Genomic DNA, 26,700 nt, shown 5'->3' on the forward strand with positions numbered 1-26,700 from the left:
AACGAGGTGATTAGTTGCCAGGGACCAAATCTCCCCAAAACGCCCAGTGTGGCCTGACCCTTAGTCTCATTTTCAAATGTTGTCCTATTTAAAGCAAGGAGTAACAGTCCATAGATACTTCCTATTTAAAACAATATGCAAAGGTTTTGCACAAGCCCTAGATTTTCTGAACTAATGTTGAAAAAGTTCCCAATGTACTTTGCAATAAAGATGATTATCACATTTTACTTGCTGGTAATGAGTCCTTGGTCATTCTACTTCCCCCATCCCCTTACATTTGTGACCATGATGGGGGCGGATTTCTAAATATAATTGCTAACCGTCTGTCTGTTTATATTCTCTGCTTTGAACAATGTAGCAGAAGGATCTCATTAAAAGGACTGTAGGAGAATTGACTTCCAGTGCATTTTCTCAAGGGTCTGGGCCAGACGTGTGCAGAGAACAGAAAGAGATAAATACTGTTTCAGTAGCAAATACATCTACAAATAAGGTTGAAACTATATTTTTTTCATTGTTTAATAGAGAATTACTTGGTAAACATATTTTTTCGGTTTTTGTGTGAAGATCCCCTTAATGCTTATTGCAAAAAAGGTTATTCGCCTGCCAGTTTATTTCTTCTGATCGAGAACTTCCTATCCCTACCAGAGACTTAAAGTGTTTCTGACACTCAAACAACTTTAATATATAAAAATTTTATATCTATCTATATTTGTTTATAAGCATCCTCTTCTTCGGGGCGACTAATCTCCCTGAACTGCCACCCACCGGCTAGAATGTAAATTGCCGGTGGGATGGCACTCGGAACGCTTTGTTTTCCGAAGTCGCCCGAAGTGGATCCCGCAGGCGATTTATATTCTAGCCGGCTGGAAGCAGTTCGGGGAGATTAGTCGCACCAAGGAAGAGGAGATCTGTCTCCGGGCGACTAATCTCCCCGAATCTGAGTGTGTGTTTCCTGACCTTTAGGCTTCCACTTGTTTTATGTACGTAAATAATTCAGTTTATAAATGATATTGCTAGTTTGTTCATGCATGTTAAAAGGGGCGTATTTATCAAAGTTCGAGTTATAGGGGGGAATTCACAAAAGTGGAGATAGACCATTTTTGAGTAAAAGTGGTGGTAAACTGGTGTAAAATACTTTATCCATAATCACAAACAGAAATTCACCTAAATTCCGACTCAATCACCACTTTTCATTTTTTAGTGAAAGAAAGTTTACAGACACTTTTATGAATTTTTCTTTCAAACATCATAAGGCGACTTATCTCTCCGGAACTGCCTTCCCGCCGGCTAGAATGGTGGGATGACACTTGGATTGCATCCTGATGGCGATTTTACATTCTAGATGGGGGGAAGGCAGTTCAGGGAGACTAGTTGCCGGAACAAGAAGCAGTTTGTCACTGGGCGACTAATCTCCCGAAATAGCAGCGTGTCTCTGCCCTTATTGTCAGGGCAACAAATTTCTGTGTAACCTTATAGGTGTAAAAGCCTCCTTAACAAAACAAGTAAAACGCGGATTATTTAAAAACTCACACTTGCATTATTTTACTAGTTTTAGATTAATGAACGAGGCAATGTTAGCAGTTTGAGTGACTAACTATACCATATAAATCTAAAGGAAAACTATCTTGTTACAGAAGTGCAATTACACAAACATGTAGACTTATTTAGAAAGCCCAGGTTATACTGAAAAAAGAATGTATACATTTTCCTAGATAAAATAAACCCCTCCCCAGAAATCAATATTTAATGGCTAACTGACAGGTTTAGTAAGAGCTAAAGGCAAATTCATAAAAAATATAGTTAAAATGTTGTGATAGACAAAACCTGAAAACTGTGTTTAAAAGACAAATTCACTGGACCTTTGCCATTGACTTCTACATGAACAGGTTTTAGGTGGCGTACCATCAATTTCGAGTTTTTCCTAGGGGCAAGGTATGATAAATCTCAAATTCGAGTTTGGATTATTCCCATCTCGAATTTGTGAGTTTTGACCGAAATTCTAATTGGAGTTTACAATTCGAACTTTAATAAATCTGCCCCTAAGCAGATAGTGATTGAGTTTTTGTGTATTTTTTTTTATTCAGCAACTCTCCAATTTGGAAATGACTGTGGTTGGTGGCTCAAGTACAATTTAGCTAAGCAACCAGGCAGTGGTTTGAATGAGAAACTGGAAGTTGAATAGTTAGAGGCCTAAATAGAAGGATAAGTAATACAAAGTAAATACAACAATAATATCATAGCCTCATGGAGCTGCAAGCATTATTGACCCTCACATAACAAAAAAAGAAATTAAGACCAACTGAAGTTAGGTCATGCGAAAAATGTAAGTATAGGCTCACTACCTCTTTAGTGGTTGTTCACCTTCCAAATACTTCAGTCCAGTTGCTTTCAGATTGTTCATCAGAAATTAAGATTTTTCTTCAGTTTCTTTCAATGTTCTATTTACCATTTTTCCAAAGTTGAAGTTTCAGGCATTGTAATCTGTCAGATCAGTAATGCAGGTGCAGTGTGAACTTTTACAATGTGCTATATTAGTTGATACATTTCTCAGCATCATCTCTGGAATGTTAACCATTGTATCCATTCTAACAGCTGCCTTTAATGAAACTCAGGGATTCAGGTCAGCAGGGCCAAAGATAAAAAATGTATCAATGTATCTATCAGTTTACAACAGGTTAGAGTCTTTGTTTTAGAAAGACATAAGGTGAAAAATGAAATTTTAAACCTCAATATTAGAAAAACAAATAGAGAATAAAGAGTAATTGAGAAAATTATTTATTTATAGTGAACTATCTAAAACCTGCCTGAAAAGTGTTGGACGCAGAACAATCCCTTTAATCTATATTTTAGCACTTGCTGTAATGTAGAAGCTTTTTATATTTTAATATTTGCATATTGCATCCTTCTGCTATATATTGTTGCATGCCATTACAATGTTTGCATATTACTTGAATAGTGCTGGGGGATTGACAGGATAGGTGTCTAGAATACCGTCAATCAAAAGCTTCATTCTGAGATGCAGTCCCTGCAGGAAGTCCCAGCAAGATACATTTTAATTGAAAGCTGCAATATTTCTGTTTAAACTTTAATGGATTTTAAATATTTAGTACTTCTGCAGTTTATTTGTTTAGAATAGTCTACAGAAATGTGAAATACCATGGTTTAGATTTATATTCTCCAAATGTATATGTTGCAGTAGTCCTGTTTTATAGTTTATAATCATTTGTAGTCCTTGTGATATTTATTAAATTATATTTAGTATAATTATCTATTTCCCAGAGTGGTGTAACACAAAGAAAATAGAACTATTGTTTTTTTCCCCCTCATTAAAGTGTACATAACTTTAATGAGGGAGGTTCCAGATTACATTTTGAGCAGTTCTATGTATATGCTGGGCAGTATTACTAGGATAGATTCTGATCTCAGTGTTTGTTTTTGACTATATGAGTATAGGATCTATTGTTTGGAATTCATGAGACCTGAGTTTTCTGGAGAGATATTCACCATATCTAAAATGCTAAAATTATCCAAACCCAGAAGGGTTATTTTGCCACCAATATGGATTCATGTAAGTATGTAGAAAAAGGAAATATTTTTAATTACTGGCTTAAAGTGCACTGTGGGAGATGGCTTTCATGTAGTTTGGAGTTTTCTTGATATCCAGTTTCTAAGTAAGGGATCCCATACCTGTACTTATTTGTTGTGCTTTTACTGTTATGTAATCAATGAATTTAAAACCGTGCAGTATTGTTTAGTAAACTGCAGTATGGCGGGAATGTAATGCCCAAAAGATCCCTTCTTTGGCCATTATGATGATTATCTGCAACACTAACAGGCACCAGATTTTTCAGGCGAGTCACCTGCCAAGTACAAGCACTTTCATGGAACTTTTATTAGGGGTTAGTAGGTAGATATTTTTGCTCCTATCTCTTTGCGCTTCTGAACACAGTATAAGATCTTCCCATGCGCCATTTGTAGGCAGTGTGTCGGCTATTTTCAGCTTGTGCCCGGTCCTCTCAAGAGTGCAGAACAATAGAAGATAAGACTTTTGGCACTGTAGAGGAGGCACTCCTCGGAACACATAAAGGAATAACGTAGACGGGGAATGAAGGAGGGCCTATGATAAATGAACGGCTGAAAAACATGTCCAGTGTTTATCTGTGAGTGGATGGCAGACATGTACTGTGATTGTAACTATCTGAGGTATATATGGGTTTGTGTTTATATGTAAAGTTTGCTGTAGCTGAAAGAAGTGTAGTGGAAATTGTGTCATGTATAAACAGACAAATTTGGGGTCTGTCTGTTTTCGAAACAAGAGGTCGGTTGTGGTGCTCTCTCTATGGTAATATATAATCTTTTAAAGCAGAAGGAAAGGTTAAAACTAAGTAAGCCTTATCAGAAAGGTCCACCTAAATATACCAGTAAACCCTCAAAGTAGCAGCACTTTTTCCTTCTATTGTGTACACATGGGCTTCTGTATCAGACTTCCTGCCTTCAGCTTAAACCTCCTTGCCCCTGGCGTGAGCATGCTCAGTTTGTTCCTGTTCCCCTCCCCCTCCATTCTCTGCTGTAATCTGAGCCCAGAGCTATAAGTGAGCAGGAAGAGACTCGGGCAGGAAGTGATGTTACACCAAGCGAATACTGCAGCTGCTATCCTAAGCAAACCGAGAGCTTCTAGAGCTTTTTACTCAGGTATGGTAAAACAGTCTTCAGAATAAATATAGCATTCTGGCTTGCACTATTGCAGCTAATCTATTGGCAATAAGATGCCTCCGTAGCTTTCCTTCTCCTTTAAACAGAATTAAAAGAAAAGAGCAGTAACTTTTCCTTGTAATAGGTTTATTGAGGACCGGATATGTGGCAAGAACAGAAAAGCAGGCTACTTTAGTCTAAGTACAAAATGTTTCAGTCTGGGGCCACACTTCTCAAAGGTCTGCATTCAGGGGATACAGGGAAAATGCCTGTGCATGCACTACAATGTAAATGTGCACCTGACTAAGGAGTGTGTTTACAATACAGACCTATATGAAGGCAGCATAGCTCACCCAGTGGACCCCCAGTTATGTGGCCCCAGCCAGCAAAAAGAATAGGGCCCCCAAGGAAAAATATAGCAGTCATGCCCCTGTCCCACCTATGGGCCATTATGGCATCCCTTTTGCAACCCACAAATTGCACTTTCATGCCTTCCACAGGGCCCCTGGCTGGAGTATCTCCATAACCACCAAAATGGCTACATTATTTATAGGGATGCACCGATTCCAGGATTTGGCCTTTTTCAGCAGGATTCGGCTGAATCCTTCTTCTCAGCCGAACCTAATCCTAATTTGCATATGCAAATTAGGGAAATCGCATGACTTTATGTCACAAAATAAGGAAGCAAACAATGTTTTCCCATTCCCACCCCTAATTAGCATATGCAAATTAGAATTTGGTTCGGCATTTGGCCGAATCTTTCGCAAAGGATTTGGGGGTTCGGCCTAATTAGTAGGTTCATCCCTAATTATTTAGTAAGATTATAAAAACATTGCTCAACATAGTAATGAAAATAAAGGGACCAACCTTAAAGAGGCGAGAGGAGATTCCAAAATACTTAACTCTTCTGTGCTTGCATACAATCACTTCAAATAGTATAGTGGATTTATTTAATAAAATTCTGAACCTGATATTTTAGTGGAAGTGGGTTGAGTGGCACCAAGTTTTATTTTTTGTTTTTTTAATTTGGTGATATAATTGTAATAGTCTATTTTTGCTATGTGTAATGTTGGTTTTATAATTGGAGAACCCAGCCACTTATACTGCTATATTTTTATTATAGCCTCTCCTACACATGAATCAGTCATTGTAATACAGGAACATGACTAAAAAGGGCTTTGGAGACCATATGATGGTAAGGCTTTAAGATAGCCATAGATGCTCAGATTTTGTGAGTTGTACAGTTGTGACAATCTGCTGTTTGTTTAAGCCACTGGCCCAAATGAACCATATTATATCCACAACCAAAGCAGGACGGCACTCTGGGGGGGAAAAAAGCAGGTTTATTGCAGGGTCCTGCGAATAACAATCGCCTTACGCGTTTCGGGAATGTATCCCTTAATCATCAAGCTACGGGAGCGTTAGTTTTGTGTGGTGCCCTTTGTTTCTTTTGTATCTACAAATGAACCATATAGTTGGTTACTTGTATGACCATATTGCACAGTATTGTCCAGTCAACCTGCTGGCAGGGTACTGAGGTATTCCTGTAACATTCTTATGTTTCATATCCAATTTAAACCAAAAATAGATGGTAGATCTTTAATTTCTAGTGCACTAGTAGACTGGATGTGTTGAACCTAGCAGGGTAATCACATTTAGATGCCATGGGTACTGTTGTCCTATTGGTTCCCACTGCAGTGATGAGAACCACAGTGATTTCTACCAGTGAGAGGTTTACAAGTGAAGGAGGGTGTTTCTGTCTGCTGGACAAAATACCCGATGTGATGGTTTCTTATAGAATGCATAAATGTTGTGGAAAGGCTTATTTCCACTTTGGATTTAAAAATGTACACACTACTTATACATCTAAAGTGCTTAACATTGCATCTTGTACAGGGGCGCGCCGCCAACGAGGCGAGTTGAGAAACTCGCCTGAAACGGCACGCCAGAGAGGTTTCCAGGGGTGGCAAAAAGCCAATCCTGGTAACTTTAAGAGCTGAATTTCCGTTTTTTAAACCGGAAATTCGGCTTTACTAATGCGAGAGAACGCAATTGTGCTCTCTGCATTAGAGTTCCTGCCTCCCCTCCCTCAGGCGGCGTTTTCCTCTGAATCGGCGATGATCTTGTACCATTTAACTGCCACAATTGCCAATTAGTCCAGATTCCCCAGCAAGGACAGATGCTTGATAGATTTAAAGGGGTGGTTCACCTTCAACTTTTAGTATTTTTATAGAATGGTGAATTCTAAGCAACTTTTCACTTTTTTTTTATAGTTTTTGAATTATTTCGCATTTTCTTTCAGATGAGCTAAAAAAAAAATGCTCTGTAAAGCTACAATTTTATTGTCATTATTGTATTCTCAGCAGCCAATTCTCAGCAACTTTTCAATTGGTTTTCATTATTTATTTTTTATAGTTATTTGCTTTTTTCTTCTGACTCTTTGCAGCTTTCAAATGGGCATCACTGTCCCCTTCTTAAAAAACAAATGCTCTTTAAGGCTACAGATGTATTGTTATTTTTACTTTTAATTAGTGATCCTTCTTTTCAGGCCCTCTCCTATTCATATTCCAGTCTCCTATTCAAATTAATGCATGGTTGCTAGGGTAATTTGGACCCTAGTTACTAGATTGCTTAAGATGCAAATTGAAGGGCTGCTTAATAAAAAGCTAAATAACTAAAAAAAACACAAATAAATAAAAATGAAAATTGTCTCAAAATATCACTCTCTACATCATACTAAAAGTTATCTCAAAGGTGACCAACCCCTCTAAAGGTGAAAAAACCCTTGGTCTTTTAGGAAAATTGTTAAGCAGTGGCTATATGGGGATGCTGGGAGTTGTAGTCTAGCATATGGAGGACCACTGTATGCCCACCTCTGATTAGTGCTTTTACCCAACTGCTGTTTAATTTGCAGTATTTAAAAACTGTATATAGTTAGCACTTATTACTGGGTTTGTAGTGAGGGACAGATCTTTTGAACTGTATATAATCTATAATAAAATATTGCTGTAGTAGAAATTGCAGACCATTTTTTTTTATTTTCTTTTTTTTTTATTTCTCTATTGCACTAATTACAAAATAAAATTAAGAATGATTCTGATTTAGGAATGCTTTTTGTGATAGGGGAGTATCAGATATTTGCTTCCAGTTTGCTGGATTAAAAGTTATAGCTGAATGAAGGCTAAACATAAAGCCGATAAGTATTCAAGCCTAATGCACAATGACAGCCAATCGGAGTCCCTTTTCTATTTGTAGGTTTTTTTTTTCCCCCAGTGTCATTTTCAGTTGCAAAAGCTAGCCAATCGTATGCTTCCTGCTTAGTGACATCATTAACTAGCCAGTTCCCTCCAGCTGCAGAGAGCTGCCTGTTTCCTTTTTTTATAACTAAAATGGAGGCTGGATCCCTGCCTTAAGGAGTACGCTGCTTTTTTTTTCTTCTGGATTTTTTATGCTGACATGTAATAGAACAGGCACCAGGATGGTGGTAGATGCAGCTAATTCAAACGGGCCCTTCCAGCCAGTGGCCCTTCTCTATATTCGAGGTAAGAATTTTTTCTCTCTTTCCGAGCAACTGTAACCCTGTATGCCTCATTAATAAATGGCCATTGTAATCGCTGAGAAGGAGAAGCAGGAAGTGCTTTGTGATTTAACCCTTTTCTACCTAGGTGACGGTCTAGTTTGGCAAGCTGCAGTTTTATTGATATAGATATTTTAGCAGGCTTGTATACATAGATAAAAACTGGCTTTACTGCTTTCTTCTTTGCTGCCCATCCCCCTCCAGCCGTGCTGTGCTTATGTCAAAGGATGTGAAATCACTATAGAAGGAAGGTACTGGGTGGGAGGCAGGGTCTGTTATTGCAGCCTGGAGTTAACTGCTTAGGTCTCTATAAGACTGTTTCTGCTTGAAGTAACAGAGAAGATTTTTTGTGGGTTTCTATTCATGACATTGTGAATATATGATACATTTTAATTGCTTGTACTGAAATTATTCCTGCTTTTGGCTTTCAAGATGTTTTTTTTTTTTTTTTTAAGAGCAGATGTAGACTTCATTGTTTTAAGGGCTGCAAAAAAAAAAAAAGTAAGTTTTAAGCACTGAAAATGAATTTTGCATCAGTAGAATTGCTTTATAGAATTTTATTAAGACATCTCTAGGAAGCAGCAGCAGTGTTTTAGTGTATAAATGCCTGTAGTATAATTTATAAAGTCCTGTATAGGTTTTTTTTTTAAATATTATACAGAATACTTGTGACCTGGGGGTTTTCCCGAATAAGAGATTTTTCTGTAATTTGGATCACCATCCCGCAAGTCATAAAAATCATTTAAGCATGAAATAAACCCAGTATGATTATTTTGTCACCAATATGGTTTCATGCAGCTTAGTTACCATCAAGTACAAGGTAGTGTTTTATTACAGAAAAAAATTAAATCATTTTTAAAAAATAGAATTATTTGCTACAAATGTATTCAATGGGAAGTGGCCATCGCATAATTATCGTATCTCATATACCTATAATAAACCTGTAGGGCTTGTTTTCAGACCCAGGGCAGTGGTTTGTGCAATAGTACTGAGCACAAGTTAACCTATGCAACTACATGGTTCCCCAGTGCCTGTACTCCCTAGCTATCGGGCTAGATGATGTACACTTTGGGAACTTTCCAGGGGTTGAAATGCAGACAGCACTGTATACAGAGTGAAGCACCACACTAGGAGGGAGAACTAAATGTTGCACCTCTGGGAGCAACTTATTAGGCAACGTGCCTCACAAGGTAAAATCACTAATGGCTGCCAAATTGTTAGGCAACCCTCTGTGCTCCTTATTGCTTACTTGTTACCCCAAGATGGTGCACCTGCTTGTGGAGTGATGAACTGCAATCTTCAAATGTCCCCTTTGGAAATTCTGCTGGTCACATACGAAGTACAGAGATGTCCGGAAAAGTTTTATACTATGTATGTGCTCATCCAGACTGACAGGGGATGCCTGCAGGAGCATAAGAAAATTGCAGTGCAATGCTCAGCAAGACGTTGCCCAGACTCGTGGGTTTTTTTTTTGTTCGTTTTTTTTTTTTGAAGAAGAAGGGGAGCACACCAGTATGGGGTATTGGCTAAGTGACTAAAATCATTTGGGACTGCCAACCAATTTGATCTTTCCTTGTCCTTTAATAAGAGTTTATATTAATTACTTTGTTACACAACAATGTCATTGTACACTACTAAGTTAGTTTACTGCAACATTTATATTTGTTTTATTTATGTCACACCAACATACTCTGCAGTGCTTTTTGTAATATGTTAATCTTTTACAATTTAAAGTCACATTCACACTGGAGTGCCCAAAAGAAAACCATGCAAGTACAGAGAGTACCTTCAAACTCTTTGCAAAAGTTGTTATCAAATCTAGGATGCTGGCTCTGCAAGGAAGCAATGCTAACCACTGTGCTACCATTAAACGCAGTAACTAGAGAGGTCTTGAGATAGGATATGATGGCACAGCTTTTAGTAGGAAAAAGTGCCCTGTGTATGCCCAGAATCACTTGCTAAGTTGGGCAGTACAGGTATGAGATCTGTTATTCGGAAACTTGTTTTCCAGAAAGCTCAGAATTATGGAATGGCCACCCCCCGTTGACTCCATTATAATCAAATAATCCACATTTTTCTATGTAATAATAAAACAGTAGCTTGTACTTGTAATTAATCTTTATTGGGAGCAAAACCAGCTTATTGGTTTTATTTCATGTTTACTTGATTTTCCAGTAGACTTAATCTATGAAGATCCAAATTACGGAACTTCTTTCTGCCTCCTATGGCAGGCCTATGAGATGACGTGACCATCAAAGCAAACAATTGAGCAAATTCAAATCCCCTTGTCCACCTTATCATCTAGTCATGTATATGGTTGAATTGTTTAGCATGCTTTATGTAACCTTAACTACTCATGTACTGACTTTAAAATGCTTACTTATTTAGCAGTCTGTATCACACATACAGTTTTATCAAACCAATTTGTTTTTGGACTGTGGGCAGAAATTGGAGCACCCAGAGGAAACCATAAAAGGGAAAAAGTGTGAACAGATGTCTCACCCCATAGGTGTAAAAACACATACTTACTTTTGTGCCTTTGGGAAAAAAAAAACATTTTATTTTGGGCTTAATGGATGGATACTTCTTACTGTCTCTAACATTGGACCATTTGGCACTACCCAGTTCATCTATAAATTTTATTTTGAACCAGAAATATATTTAAAGGTTCAATACAGCACTTATTATGGTCAGTACTCTAGTTAGAGACACTTTTACCTCTCATCTGAAACACATTAAACATTAGAATTTTGTAGGCTTTATGTACATTGCCATTTGGCCTTCTACATTAGGAGTCGTGCATAAAAAAAACTGCATGCTGCTTGATTTTAATGCAAAGTTTAGATTTTTTTGAGCTTAGTTTTTTTGAGCAATGAAAATCGTTTTAAGCATGCAGTCTAAAGTGCAATTCTACCTCCTTTCCATCTAGCCCTAAAACTACAATCATTTAACTTGCCCTTAGGCTTAAAAAATAAAAAAAATCGCCTTTATTGTACAAATATGTTACCGAAACGTTGATTTGGCACAATATTTTTTTTTTATATTTTATAAGCAAGTCCTGTGATTGCTGAGTCTTTATTGTGGATGTGCTTGCTGAACTACCACTTGGCACCCTGTGTGTGTGTGTGTGTGTGTGTGTGTGTGTCCAGGATATTTTTGTCATAAACATCAAGGGGACAATAGATCTTTAAATAAGATTCGGTATGCTGGGTACTTCGGGAGCAATGCAGAAACTAGTGGAGCACATTAATTACCATATGCTAATAAACCTGCACTACTGGATACAGCAGTTCAGCACTGATCCCTATGTTATCAGAGATGTGATTATCAAGAACACCTGCTTCAAAAATCCATTGGCCCTTGCTCCCTTTGTTTTGTTTTTTTTTATGTTCCCCCTCTCTTGTCTGCAAGTTGCACCAGTGGGGTACACTCCGCAGTTCTGTAAACACTGTTTTATACAATGCATGTACTTTGATAGAAGTTGATGTAGTAAACAAAGGTGGATGTTGGGTTGTATTGCAGACTTGAGCGTTGTGTCATGGGGAAAATCCGTTTCTCTGCCAGTTAACATACACTGTTGAAAAGCTGCCCCATTAACTCCAGTAAAGGCCATATACAGTATAAACTTTAAACATTTCATTCACTATAAGGAACAATATCCCCACATCCTACCCATGGTACATAAACACAGTGAGAAGCAAAGGCTTCCACCTCCACAGACTTCCCCCTTACCGTTCCAAAAAGCAGGTTACCTGAAGCCTGGAGTTGGTTTCTGCACTTGCCACCGACATTAATCTAAAACACTAGTTGGAAAGCATATTCATGGCCTCTACCTGTTTTAGTAGTTTGAAGTTGCTACTACAACGTTGATGGTTCTCTGCCTTTACCTGTACTTTTAGGTTGGCGCAATCTAAAATCAGATGCTGAAGAAAATGAAATGAAAGAGCTGGTAAATCAAAAATCTGTTCTAAAAATCTGTGTAATGAGGTAGACATTTTTAATGGAATATTAGTGAAATATTTGGTGTTTGTAACAGGGCAATATATTGTCTTCAAATATTACATTGTTTGAATCATACAGGAAATACATTTGTAAATAATTAAAGACCTATACAAAATAAATGATGACCAATTCAAAAGTTCCTTAGATGTGGCCATTCTATAATATACCAATAGTTAACTTAAAGGTGAACCACCCCTTTAATAATTATTGGATGTTCCCCAGTGAAACAAAATTGATGTAATTATGTATTACATTTTTTTACTGACATTACAAATAGCAGCTTATCAGCTTGTTTGTCATTAAGGCTAATGACACTTTTCCAACTTTATGCGACATTGGAATACACAGTGCTGCATTTGTTTTACTTTATCTCTGGTGAGAAAGCATTTGGAAGAGATTAGTTGCCCACAGAAGAGGTTGCTGTCATTGCTGTAAAGGTGTACTGGTATGAGCACCAATGTTGCACTTTTGCATATAATAGTATAAATACAGCAGTGTGTTTTGAATTTCTTTCATTATCTGAAATGCAGGTAGTGTATTTTTTTCAGGTTCAGACATGAATAGCTGCAAATTATTCTGAATATGATGAGCATTTGACTGCATACCTCCAGTGATTGATGACTTGCTGCCTTTCTTATGACATTCATTCACAGCTGGCAGCAGCGAGAGGTTGTTGATTCCGACCCTGTACATGTATATGCTTGCTTTACCCCTTTCCAGTTCTTCATCCAAACGATATGGATTTTACTGTAGATGTGTGTGTATAATTTAAACTTGATTTTAGAACACATTTTAGGCCCTGGAATTGCTTTCTCTAAATTATACACTTTCTATGTGGTCCAAACTTTCTCTCACATTTATGTAGAAAGAGTAATATATAAAGGGCAAGTCAACCCCCAAAATAAAAAATAAATAAAATTTTTCCTAATAAAAAGCATAATTCTGAGCAACTTTGCAATATACATTCATGCCACATTTTCTATGGTTTTTAAGTTTTGTATATGCATTGCTATTGAAAGCAGTGTTTGTCCGTCCCTTTCTATTTTCTGCCCTGGTGGCTCAGACTGTTGATACAATGTAAGACAAGGCAGCTGATTAACCGACCTTTCTTTGCTGGGGAACTGACTTTTGCAACACTGTTTAAAATGTAACAAGAATTTAGCAAATGCTGCTTTCAATAGCAATGATTTTTACAAATATAAAAGCACCGACATTTTTTAATAAATGTATATTGGAAAGTTGCTTGGAATTTTTTCTTTTAGTAGCCAAATTTTTACTTTGGGGTTGACTTGCCCGTTAAAATGGTTATCCTGTCCTGCTTCTACATATCTTTCATAATACTTGAAATTCAGAATATACAGAATTATGTTTGAGATTAAATTGAGTCCTTTGTTTTGACCTAAAACAAATCCAAACTGTTGAAGTAAAGGTGGCCATATACTGGCTGAGAAAAGCTGCTGACTGTCCTTCCTGAGTTGGCAGCTTATTGATGCTTGTATGGTGCCAGCTGACGGACCTGCCCGAGAGAATATCTGGATGTCTGATTTTCTTGCAGGATTGTGAACCACGTCTGCGCGTTCATGGGGTCCGCGTCCCGGCAGCCTAAATTACCAGCAATTGTGATCCGGTTGCTGACCACAGGGCCAAAAGAACAGATCAGCCTGATATTGCCCACATCAAGATGGGCATATCGGGTAAAGGTCTTCTTCTTTGATTACCTCACCAAACAAATTAAGTTATGGCCACCTTAACTTTGCAACTTTTGATGACTGAACATGACAACAAATATCAATGGCTGCAGATCTTCCAGCACTTTTTTTTCTTGTGGAAAGGTTAAAGGGGAACTATTGCAAAAATGAAAATGTAATATAAGCTTCAGCATACTGAAACAAGAAACTTTTTAAATACAATCCGTTAAATATTCTGCATCATTCCTGAAATAATCAAGTTAATCTTCACTTATCTCTTTCTCTTCATTCTGTCTTCATGCAGCAAATGGATGTAAGATATTTATTGACAGTTAAATCCAATATATCTGATAGGGGGTTCTCCCTTACCTAGCAGATGAATTTGAGCTCACTCAAATAACTGATTCCAGTACAAACAAAATCTATCAAAAAATAACTGCCTATTGCACAAATCCTGCATATGGAGACATGATGTCTGGTAATTTTACCAATACATTTTCTAGGCAAAAGGCGCCCCCTATAAGATATATTGGATCTAATGATGTTAGAAACAGTACAGAATTTTTAATTGATTGTATATAGAAAGTTTCTTATTTCAGTATGCTGAAGCTTATATTAAATTTTAATTTTCCCAATAGTTCCCCTTTAAGTGCTCTCTGTACCAATTTTAAGAACTCCCTATAATCGGCTAATCTTCCTCTCAAGGCTAACTATTCCTTCTACGATTTTCAGATTTTCCAGATTCCATATAATGCCAGTGGCAATATGGTGGCTGCAGCAAAACACATCTTTTGAGGGTGGTGGGCATACTCTGCCCATGTCCCATCCTATCTGTGACTAGGGTTGCCACCTTTTCTGAAAAAAAAATAAATACCGGCCTTCCTATATTCTTGCCGTTTTTTCTTATTAATAACATTGGCGTCAAAAATACCGACCAGGTGGCAACCCTATCTGTGACCTCACCATGCCACCATCACCCCATCCACAAAAGTATATTTAAAAAAAAAAAAATGGCAGCTTGCTGTGTTGAAATTGGGTGGATTTTGGTCAGGTGCAGCTAACCCACACATTACTAATTGGTCCCATAAATTAACAATTAAGTTACTTGCAAATAAGTTATATATTAAAAGGAAGGAACCATCTTTTCCTTGTTAGATTATTTCTATAGTTAACCGCAATTGGAATTAACCTTGTTCAATCTGATTGGTGTGTACCAAGCACACAAATCTAATTGAAGTGCGGTGAAAACCCTGCACATTTATTGCCTCAAATGTAAAGTTTCGGGGGCAGGCCCCTTTTGGAGTAACAGTGGGAGAGTTGATGACCTCTGTAACCAGCACTGGGCATTTGTGCATAAGAGGCTGGGAGAAAGAGGATATTGTTTGTTTCAACTAGTAACTGCTGCCTTCTGATTGGTTGTTATGAGTTACTACACCTGGTCAAAATTGTACCTTTTACATAACCCCATGTTTGTTTTTACACAAAATATTTGTGTGTGCCACAATGTGTTGTGTGTGCTGGTTTTAAAATGTGTGTTTATTTGCACAAGTACATGGCTTTAGTGAGAACATTTGTCCATTTTGCAAATAATTTCATCCCAGTTTCTGTCTGCCGATAACAAATGGTCATGTGCCTGCTGCCTGAACTTAAAATAAGGATTGTTGAAGCTGCTATCAGAATGGTCTTTGTATTTCCTATCAGGGACAGACTTTTAACATTGAAGTAGCTGCTTCAAATGTATACTCCAGAACTCAGAAGCAAGGTATCACAGATGTCAAGATTGAGGATGTTTTTTAGAGAATTTTTTCCTTGCTTTTTCATTCTAACAGTGAGTGCAATATAGCAATCTGCCCTTATGGTTTATTATTAGTGCCGTGAAGCTGTTTTTGCGAGCTGCTGTCATTTAGCACCTTTTCACTTTGAGAACTCTTAGCCATCAATGGTTTCCTGGCAACAATGACGAAAGCTGTAATTGAGTTTGGCTACGTATTCCATGCTGTTTACTTCAGTTCCTTCTCCCTTTGTGTAGTGCCATGGTAATTTGTACCTGTGGTCCTGTGCTGTTTTGCCTTAAAATAGAAATATCATTTTATTATTTTGGCTACTGTTGCTCGAAGATACATTTATATGCCAATTGCGATGTCATGCAAATTGTTTAAATGTCATGGTTGAGTTTATTTTTGCATAAATGACTAATTCAGCATTTTTGGGTTTTTTAGTACTAATGATAATATAAAATGTTTTGTTTTTCGAGTTTTTAATGGAAATTGCATACCTGTTAGCAAGAAAAAACACCTTCCAGCACCTGTGTTTTTGCAGACTAGTGATTCCAATATTCCTCCCTTATTCCACAGTTTAAACTCTAAACAGTGATGTCCCTCCTCACAATAGACCATACAGCAGCTGCCTTTATTACTGCAAACATGTCAATGAGATCATTATTTTCACATTGTAGTTGTCCAGGTCTTTCTACTTTTAAGCATTTTGAAACTACAAAACTGTCTGGAGTACTAGTCAGATTATCACAGACGGTAAAATCTGTACAGCAATTATTGGATACAACTGCTTTTATTTCCAGGCAATTTTGCAGATTGCGCAGCAACGTTTTAAGCCTTGCATGCATAAACTATCCCTTACACCAGCTGCAACCATTGTTAGTCTTTGAGATAAGGAGCAGCTCATATACAGGACACAAGCCTTTTTCATTGAACTAATGCCCTCTTGTTATCTTTACTAGGATTTGCCAAAATCAATATTCCGTGGCCCTGGAACGCTGGTAATTTCATGTCGGAGCCATAGATTCTACATTGCTTTGCACATAAAGAGTTAAACCATTAGGTGTACCGTTTTTGGAAAAAGTCCATGTTTTATTGAAGTAGATAGGTTTCCTGTTGCTCATGTGCCTGCATCTCCTTTGTTTTCCTTACAAAGCCACAGTCCTGATACTGCTTTAACCATTTCCCTGACAGTGATTCAAACCTTGCTGGAACTATGAATTGCACATTTCCCATAGTGGCAAATATAATGTGAAATTGTAGATTTTTGTAACTCTCTGCCAACAATGTAGAAACTGGCAGGGAAAGGATTAAGGGTCACAGTCTAGCAGTTTCCCCCTCAATTTAAAGGATAAGTGCGCTCACTACCTTTATCAGAAGCTATCTGGCAGTAATAGCTCCGTATGTGATTCACAATACAAAAAATTGCATTTTAAGTACCTGACAAATATTTTTTAGCTCTGATACTGGCATATATGTGAGTATATATATCAACTGGGACAGAGGTACTAATGTCTCTCAGCATTTTTCAGCATGTTCTGAGGGAAATGTAAATTTCCTCTCAGTAACAGGTATAGAAAGGGTCAGTCTGGGTTCCAGAGCAGGAAACCTAAACACACTGCTTAAAGGAATAGTAATGTCAAAAAATGAAATTGTTTTAAAGTTATAAAAATATAATGTGTTGCTCTGCACTGGTAAAGCTGCTGTGTTTTCTTCAGAAACACTACTATAGTTTATATAAATAAGCTGCTGTGTAGCCATGGGGGCAGCCATTCATAGGAGAAAAGGCTCGGGTTGCACAGCAGATAGCAGATAAACTCTGTAGAACATAATGGTGTATTGTGCCATATAGGCATTTTTCAGTTTCCACCATTGCTACTCAGCAGCTTGTTTATATGAACTATAGTAGTGTTTCTGAAGCAAACAGATCAGTTTTACCCATGCAGGGCAACATTACATTACTTTAAAACATTTTAATTTTTGTTGTTACTGTTCTTCTAATACAGTGATCCCCAACCAGTAGCTTGCGAGCAACATGTAGCTCTCTAACCCCTTGGATGTTGCTCTCAGTGTCTTCAAAGCAGGTAGTTATTTCTGAATTCCAGGCTTGGAAGCAAGTTTTATTTACATAAAAAAGATTATTGTGCCAACTAGAGCCTCCTGTAGACTGCTAGTCTACATCGGTGCTACCAAATAACCAATTACAACCCTTATTTGGCAACCCAAGGGACTTTTTCATTCATGTGTTGCTCCCCAACTCTTTTTACATTTGAATATGGCTCACGGGTGAAAAAGGTTGGGGACCCCTGTTCTAATAGAAGGGAAGTGAATGGATTTTTGACTTGAGGATAAGACAACCTCAGGGTCTGAATTATGACTTTCATATGTCCTGCTATTATGAATGATTTCTCAATTCTATGCCTTAAGATGTCTTCAGTGATTTCACACACCTTTTATGTCCCTCCCCTTGTTTTTTGTTGGTTGTTGTAATTTGTTGATTGGTGGGTATAAGCTATATATTCAGTATACCAAACTGTGTTTATTCAGCCTATGATTAAGTGCCTACGTGCATGAAATACGTAAGGCTTTGTCTATTTTTGCCTGATATAGTCTGCAGATCTTTTACTTTGCCTGTCCTGTGTGATCTGTGAGTGCCTGACATTCTTTCTCCCTGGTGTGATACTAGTAACAAAAAAAAAAGTCATACTGAGGTATCTGATCAGACATAGTGATCTATGGTCCCTAAGCTCCTCCCTTTTAATGTGTTTTGACCAATGACATAAAATGCATTAGGAGGGAGTAGTTTAGGAGCACGAAGATACAATTGTCGTTTGGCATGGTATTGCTTGCTGTATGTGTAACTGCCAATTTTTGTATTGTGAATTTGATTTGATGTTTGCGGGGCCTCGAGCAGCTGTTCCCATACAGTAAATGACTTTCTCATGTATATTTGCTCTTTTATATATACCTTTATATGAGAGCATCAGCAGTCGGATGAATAAGAAGATGGGCAAAATAATTTTAACCACTGTTGCTCTCTATTAGAGAACAATGACAATTACACTACTAAAATTAATATTGATGTTAGGATGGATATTATGATGAAATGCTATGTCTTTATGGTGATGGCCCACTGAGGGCTTTTTGTCACCCACATGGAGAATGAGTAACTGTGGGAGACATTGCCCTAAAATACCTTTCTGTTGACTGGGACATAGTGCAATCTTACAGCTCTGGAGCAGGTTCTATAGAAATATTAATGGTGTTTATTTGGATAGTAGCGTGTCTGTATCACTTTGAAGGAGAACTGTTATAAAGAATTAAGTTCTTGCCCCTTGCCAAATTGTATATTTGGTTAATACTGTAAGTAAAAAGTAGTTAATGCACAGTCAACACACAAACATAGGATAAAAAAAATGTATTAATTGTGGCATATACAAATGCAAAATATTGGACACCCTAGTAAGTTGATATTTAGTAACACCACCTTTGGCACAGATCATACTGGGTAATTGTCTTGTTCTAGGAACCAAACCCTTTTCAGTTTCATGCTGCTACTTTTTGCTATTTTTTCTAATAAGCCTTTAGCAGAGTTAATTTTGACTTCATCAGCCCTCAACACTTGTTTTCAAAAGTCTAGATAATGTTTTGCATACCTCAGATGCTGTCGTTTGTGATGAGGTTGCAAGTAAGGCTTCTTCTGATTCTGTGCAAATGTTGTTGGTGCAAGCTTAACAACAACACTCCAAACCTTCCTGCAGGTCCATTGAAGTCATGTGAGAGTTTGCCTTTGTCTTTCTGGTCTACCAGATCTTGTCTTGAATTCCACAATTCCCCATAACTGCTATTTTTTAATGACATTACTAGAAACTGCAAGGTGTTTTGTAATCTTTGTATGGCCTGGCCCTACTTTGTAGGCATCCGCTTCATTTTCAGATCTTCACTCCTTTGCTTAGAGGAGCCCATGGTTTTCAACACCCCAAAAATTTGGGGACATCTGCAGTTGTCAGCTTGTGACAATTTCTAATGACTATTAAAGGGGGCCTGTCACTCAGACATAAAAAGTTGTATAATAAATGTTCTTTTCAAATTAAACATGAAACCCAATCCTTTTTACTTATTAAAAGTATAACATACATGTCATAAACTCTTTTAAAAGTCTCAGCTGTCAATCATATATTGCCTGCCACTCCTCTATGCCTTAGACAATTACTTTCACATTCCATTCTGCCTGGATGGTGCTTCACTCACCACATTGCCCCTCCCTCCTCACCATCTGTATGTGTAGTCAGCGCATGGGCATCAATCAGGTGCCCCATTCTGGAGCATAAACAAGATTTTAACATGATGTAAAGCTTGCCTTAATAACGGCGTCTCCAAAATGGTGCCTGCCTGCTTGATGCGATTCTGACTTCCAAGAATAAAAATAACAAGATTTAAACAATTTTATAGTGTAAGTGATATTCATTTTGCTTGACTATCATCATAAAATATGATTTGGAAATTTTTCTTATGGTGACGGGTCCCCTTTTAAGGCCTAAAGGGGTAATGAGGGTGAGGGACTCCGCAAAAGCAGTGTTTTTCACTGGACAAGTGGACAGGCGTCCACCAGGCATGGACTGGTATTTAAATGAGGCCTAAGCAATTCAAGTTCACAGAGGCCCAAACAGCCCACCAGCCCACTTCATGGCATTGTACAGCAGACCTTCCGGCATTTGTTATTTGAACAAACTGCCAGTCCAAACCTGGCACCCACACATTTGCATCGACTTTTCCTATGTTTTAAAGTTTGATATTTAACTGTACATTTGCAAATCTATGTTTCTTAACACATTCCTGCAGTATTTGTTTACTACTTTTCACTTACAGAATTAACTCTATATGTAATATGGCAAGTATTGCCTTAACCTTGGCACTCAACTGTATTTGTGACGGAAAACACTATAATGGTAAATAGTATTGGGAAAACACTATGAACCACTTTTGTATGAGCCTACTGTTAGTAAAATGTTTAGCAAAGCACACATCTCTGTAGTTGTGAAGATGTTAGTGGCTGACTTTTATAAATGCATGTCATGTACAACCTGGTTTTATGACCAGTGGTGCGTGTACCCCTGGTGGCACCTTTGGCAGAAGAAAGCATACTTCACTCCTTTTATTTAGGAAACAACCCTGTTTTGTGTAGTTGTACACCCATAATTTTATTGTGGTCACTTGTATGTGTCATTCTGTTTACAGTAGGTCATACCACAAGCACAATCTTTTCAAGCTCTTGTGCAGATGTAGTACGAGTGCAGTAAACGTAGTCTTCATGATCACGAGGCAGCTACTTCATGCCAATCCCTTACCCTGATAGTTGGCTAATGTGTTTGGAAATGGCTGGAGTTCTATATCCACAGTGGCACAAAGGGCAATTTCGGTAGCTCTGGCTCCAGTGATTTTAGTATCTTAGAAGGTGTTGACCATTCCATCATTGCCTGCTATGGAAGCACTTGAATCACGGCTTTCAGGTGATTTCCCTAGCAGTTAATAGTGTAAGGGAAGGGGAGTGATATGGTGCCTCCCCTTGAGCTACCAAAATATCATGTGCTGTCTCCATATTAATCTCCTAATCTCTCTAATAGTTCCCCTAGGATGATATTTAAGGCTAAATTTAAAACTTGGGCTGCTGAAAAACGCAAGCCAAGGATCAGCCCCTAAGATGAATAGGCCCGGGTGTAGGGGCTGATTCTCAACTTGCAGTTTTCAGCAGCCCGAGTTTCCGGCCAGTGGTCTGCTCCTTTGTGTATCTCCGACAGGCACAGCATTGGCATCAGTTCAGCTACATGGAGTGTAGATTGTGCCAAAAATGCATGTTTTTGCATTTTTTGGGCCACTCTCTACTATGTTTAGCTGTGCTAACAGGCACAGTGTAGCCTGCAGCTACCCAGGGTGGTGATCAGAGCAGATCTGCTTCACTCCACCTGCCTTTTAAAAGCAGGCGGAGAGAAGCAGACTGTATGCCCTGTTTGCCCTCAGCAAATGTTTGTATATTATTTGGCAGGGTAGGTACACTGTGTACATGGGCAGTTCCATCAGAATGGAGAGGATATTGACCCTATCCACTTGGCCCTCCAAAAATGTTTATTGGCCCTAGTTGAAAATCAAACTGCTGGAAGACTTACTATGGGAAAGGAAATACTTTCAAATTAGCAAAACCCTCGAAGAAAAGTTTACATCTTTAGAGCCTGAAAACCACTACAATGTGTTTGAGGGTGTGAAATTTAACGTGTAGATTGTAAAGCATTAGAGATGCATTTCTCTCTCCATTTACATAGGCCTTAGACAATTAACAATCCCTTTTCCGCACACACTCTGAAGAACAATGGGAGGAGGCTACTGATACAAGATCAATAGATCAATAGATCTCACTCAGATAGACTTGGTTAGTTTAAGATTGTCCCTGAATTATATACAAATGCAAATCAATAATTTGTTTCTCCAAAATGTGGAGAGCAGGAGACGGTAAAAATTTAAATTTACTTCAAACAAATCACAGGTGCTAAAACACCAGCCGTTGCTTGTATGCCACTACATCTGCTATCCATACAATTCATTGTTATGCTTGGTTAACTTTAGATAATAAGCCTTTGTATCAATTCATTACCTTTAAAAAAAAAAAAAAAATTTAAAAAAACCCACACAAGACAAAAAATGTATCTCTCAGATCATTGCTACATTTTGTAACCAAATATTTGTGCAGCTCTTTGATTTTGATTTTTGTGTTTATTTGAATTTAGCTTTTTGTTCAGCAGTTGCCAGATTGCTAAGGTTTACTTTATCTTAGCAACCAGGCAGTGGTTTAAATGAGATATTGAAATATGAATAGGAGATGGCCTCATTATAAAGATAATACAAAGTAACAATAAAATTGTAGTCTCGAAGAGCAATTGTTTTTGTCTTTTATCTGGGGGGCTAAATGACCCCCCCCCCCATTTCATAGCTGGAAAAAGGCAGAAGGAGGAGGCAAATAACAAAAATAAAACTGAAGACCAGTTAAAAAGTTTTAACTTTTGTAATATACAAAAAATGTACGTAAAAATGATTTATACCTTTAAAATTCCTTTCCAGTGGTTAGCATGTCCTTACACCGTGGTGGCAATTTTAATTGCAGCAGGCATCATTAAAAAGCCTGTATATGTAGCTACAATGTGTTTATTCGCTGAGCAAAATTTTAATTTTTAACACACTTTTACTTATGCTTTAATCATTCTCTTGTTCCTTTTAGATGTGCCCCCTGCAGAACAAGAAAAGCTGTTTGTTCAGAAACTGCGCCAATGCTGCGTTCTTTTTGACTTTGTTTCTGATCCTCTAAGTGACCTGAAATGGAAGGAAGTGAAACGAGCTGCACTAAGTGAGATGGTAGAATACATCACACACAATCGCAATGTGATCACAGAACCTATTTATCCTGAGGTAGTTCACATGGTAAGTGGTACAGTTGCATTTTATGTACAAAAATTACTTTTAGCGTGGTTGACGAATGTGCCAAAAACAATTTTGGGCGATTTTTTTGTTGTCTGTTAGTAAAAAAGTAAAAAAAAAAAAAACTCGAATTTCGGATATTTTTTTTGGCTACTTCAACCATCGAATTGGCTACTTCGACCTTCGACTACGATTTTGAATCGAACGATTCGAACTAAAAATCATCCGACTATTCGACCATTCGATAGTCGAAGTACTATTTCTTTAAAAAAAACTTTGACCACCTGCTTCGCCACCTAAAACCTACCGAGCACCAATGTTAACCTATGGGGAAGGTCCCCATAGGCTTTCGAACAAATTTTTGATAGAAGAAAAATCGTTCGATCGATGGATTAAAATCCTTTGAATCCTTTATTTTGCTTCTATGGTATTGAAACATGCAAAATTAGCTTGACTTAATAGTAATTTTATATATTATTATATTATATAAGCACTAGTTCTTTTACAACTACATTTTAGTGATGTGCGGGCCGACCCGGGACCCGCGGGTTGGGCTGGCTACCACAAAAAAATCTTTGGGTCATTGGCAGCCTTACGCTGCTGGCTTCCAACCTGTCAATTCATAGACTCGCGCATGCCCCTCCCCTTTCGTGAAGTCACCTCGTGTTAGGCACGGGTCTATAAATAGAGGGGATGGAGCAGGCCGGGTTCAGGTTAGGATGGGGTGGGTGCAGGTTGGGAAAATCTTGACCTGCACATCCCTACTACATTTAATACGTAACACCAGTGGCAGAACTACCGGGGGAGCAGGGGGTGTGGTGCGAGCGGGCCAGGGCCCGCACCCCCTCAGGGCCCCCCAGCAGTCCGTGCGGCACTGGCAAATGCGGCCGTACAGAGGGGGCGGGGCCCGGCTGCACGTCACGCACCAGGGCCCGCCCCACTCTAGGATCGCTACTGCGTAACACTAGTTAAGAATAAATCATTGTGAGTTAAATGCTAACATTGTTTTGATTTTTTTTTTTTTAGTTTGCTGTGAATATGTTTCGAACATTACCACCATCCTCCAATCCAACAGGGGCAGAATTTGATCCAGAAGAAGACGAACCAACGTTAGAAGCAGCATGGCCTCACCTGCAGGTACAGTATTATGTTCAGTAACATGTTTCAGAGCAGTGTAAAATGCTTTTGCTGCGTGAATATGATGAAAAGGGGGGGGGGGGAATATCTATATATATATATATATATATATATATATATATATATATATATATATATATATATATATATATATATATATATATATATATATATATATATATATATATATATAATGTATTAATTAAGGCACAAAGACCTCTGATATCTCCCGTAGACTGGCACTTTCAGCCTCTATAATGCTGTACTGGGTTTTTTTGTTCTGTTTTATTTAAATAAAAACAATGGTATGTAGAGGGTGTTTTTGCACTGTGCTGAAAAACACAGTTGATCAAATTCTGTGCCATGAGCCTTAGACTGATGGCTCTTCTCAATCTGAAGCATATGCCATAAACTGCTCTTGTGTCTACCATTCACTTGCCCTAGGGCATTTTTGGACTGAATAGTGCCTCAACGAAAGTTTCAGGCATTTGCCATTGAAGTGAACAGGAACCTCCCCAGTTGTTTTATGCTGCATTATGCCAAAATACACTGGGATTTGTCATAGCAATACAGTACTGGATAAAAACCTTTCAAAATAATACAGCTGCTGCAAAAATATTATATTCGAAGTGTCTGTATAGATGTTAAACTCTAAATGTATATGTAAAAATGATTTACTGGTCCTTTAAATAGCCTTTTGTTATCTGCTTTGCTAAGTGGGTCCTGTATAAACACAATCACTGACCCATATCAGCTGATTTTAGGAATGCACACCACTGTCTGCTGACAACAGGACTGCATGGGTGCTTGACCAGTCGTTTAAGAGTATGCAAGAGTATGAGAAGAAACACATACTCTTATTTGTGCTTGCTGTGTGACAGTGGCTTATGGATTGGCTGACATAATGATAATGAATAATAATGTTATTTACTCTTTTCAGCTTTTTCAAATGTCTTACTTTACATTCTAGATCTTGGTTTCAAGCTGATTCTTCGGTTACTGACCATAATCTTTTCTGTAATATTTGTATATGCTTGCTGTACCAGACAGGGTATGCAATCATGCTCCATATTAGGATTCATCTTTACATGAAAATATCTGCTTGTTTGCTAAACAAGCTTATCCTATTCACATTTGACAAGCCACTTGCTGTGTCAAATCAGGCCATTAATAGGGTTGTGAAATGGGCCTTTGCAGGCCGTTTGGGAGATGAGTGCATGATTGGGCTGATGGTGGTTCTTGCTGAAATATTTAAACCTGGCCAATCAACTTGGTCAAATATATTAGTTTGCCACACCAATTTGCTGCCATACATACTACTTATACTAGAAAAGTATTTATTTGAAACAGTGTATGGGTTGCTTTACGTGCTATATTTTTATAGAGACCCGCAGTGTTCAGGGGTACAGTTTCAAATTTTATGTAATCATGTCAGAAATGTTAACTTTTTGTTTTTGCTTTTCAGCTTGTTTATGAATTTTTCCTCCGGTTTTTGGAGTCTCCAGATTTTCAACCAAATGTAGCAAAGAAATACATTGATCAGAAATTTGTGCTACAGGTAAAGAAGTCCTATTTTGCCAACGTATCTAGAGCAGCATTTTGTCATTTTTATATATTTATTGTAAATCTTTTTTTTTTTTTTTTTTTTTTTTTTTTATATAGCTGCTGGAACTCTTTGACAGTGAAGATCCAAGAGAGAGAGATTTTCTAAAAACAACACTTCACAGAATCTATGGGAAATTTTTAGGCCTCCGAGCTTATATAAGGAAACAGATCAATAATATATTTTATAGGTATGTTTAGTCAACTTAATTGCATTTTTTCCATTCTTATTCTTATCCACAGCAAACCCTATTTTTGTACCAAACTGGGTGCTGAGGCTGACATAAGCACTGCTCATATTAATAAATGGGAAATGCATACCCACATAATATAGGATTGTGCCACAATTTTAAGTTAATAAACTACAATCATAAAATATTGTTTCCAGTTATGTATTGGAAAACCACTGTACCAGTAATCTAAGGAACTAGATGTATATGAAAGATGTTTTTAAAAAAAAAAAAAAAATTTTTTTTTATTAAAAAGACCGAAGAAGGAGAATAACACAATTTTTCAAAGCATTGTGGGTATCTAATTTTTCAAAGTGTAGGGGTATCTAATGGTAGTATAGTTGGTAAAACAGAAAATATAATTTAAAGTTGCCTATAAGTCATGTTGAGTCTCTGATAGGTTTTTGTAAGTAAATGTTACTTAAAGTTCATAAACCTGACGGTTTTATCAACCTGACTGTCCCTTCTCAACCTATCAGAGTTTCTAATGTTAACAGACTACTGCTGTATAAATATGGCAGCCCCTTCATAGA

The 26,700-nt window shown here is 37.7% G+C and overlaps 1 protein-coding gene across 3 annotated transcripts in view; it reads left to right on the forward strand.

Annotated features, from left to right (window-relative positions):
- Nucleotides 1–26,700, forward strand: part of ppp2r5c.L (protein phosphatase 2 regulatory subunit B', gamma) — a 62,169-nt gene that overhangs the window by 12,748 nt on the left and 22,721 nt on the right. For 2 of the 3 annotated variants that reach the window (XM_018229046.2, NM_001094169.1), the window contains 4 exon segments: nucleotides 23,002–23,201; nucleotides 24,225–24,335; nucleotides 25,801–25,893; nucleotides 25,998–26,128. In XM_018229046.2, the coding sequence (XP_018084535.1) occupies nucleotides 23,002–23,201; nucleotides 24,225–24,335; nucleotides 25,801–25,893; nucleotides 25,998–26,128 (535 nt within the window). 3 annotated transcript variants of the gene reach the window in all.

The sequence above is a fragment of the Xenopus laevis genome, chromosome 8L (assembly GCF_017654675.1).
Source record: "Xenopus laevis strain J_2021 chromosome 8L, Xenopus_laevis_v10.1, whole genome shotgun sequence".
Taxonomy (NCBI): Eukaryota; Metazoa; Chordata; class Amphibia; order Anura; family Pipidae; genus Xenopus; species Xenopus laevis.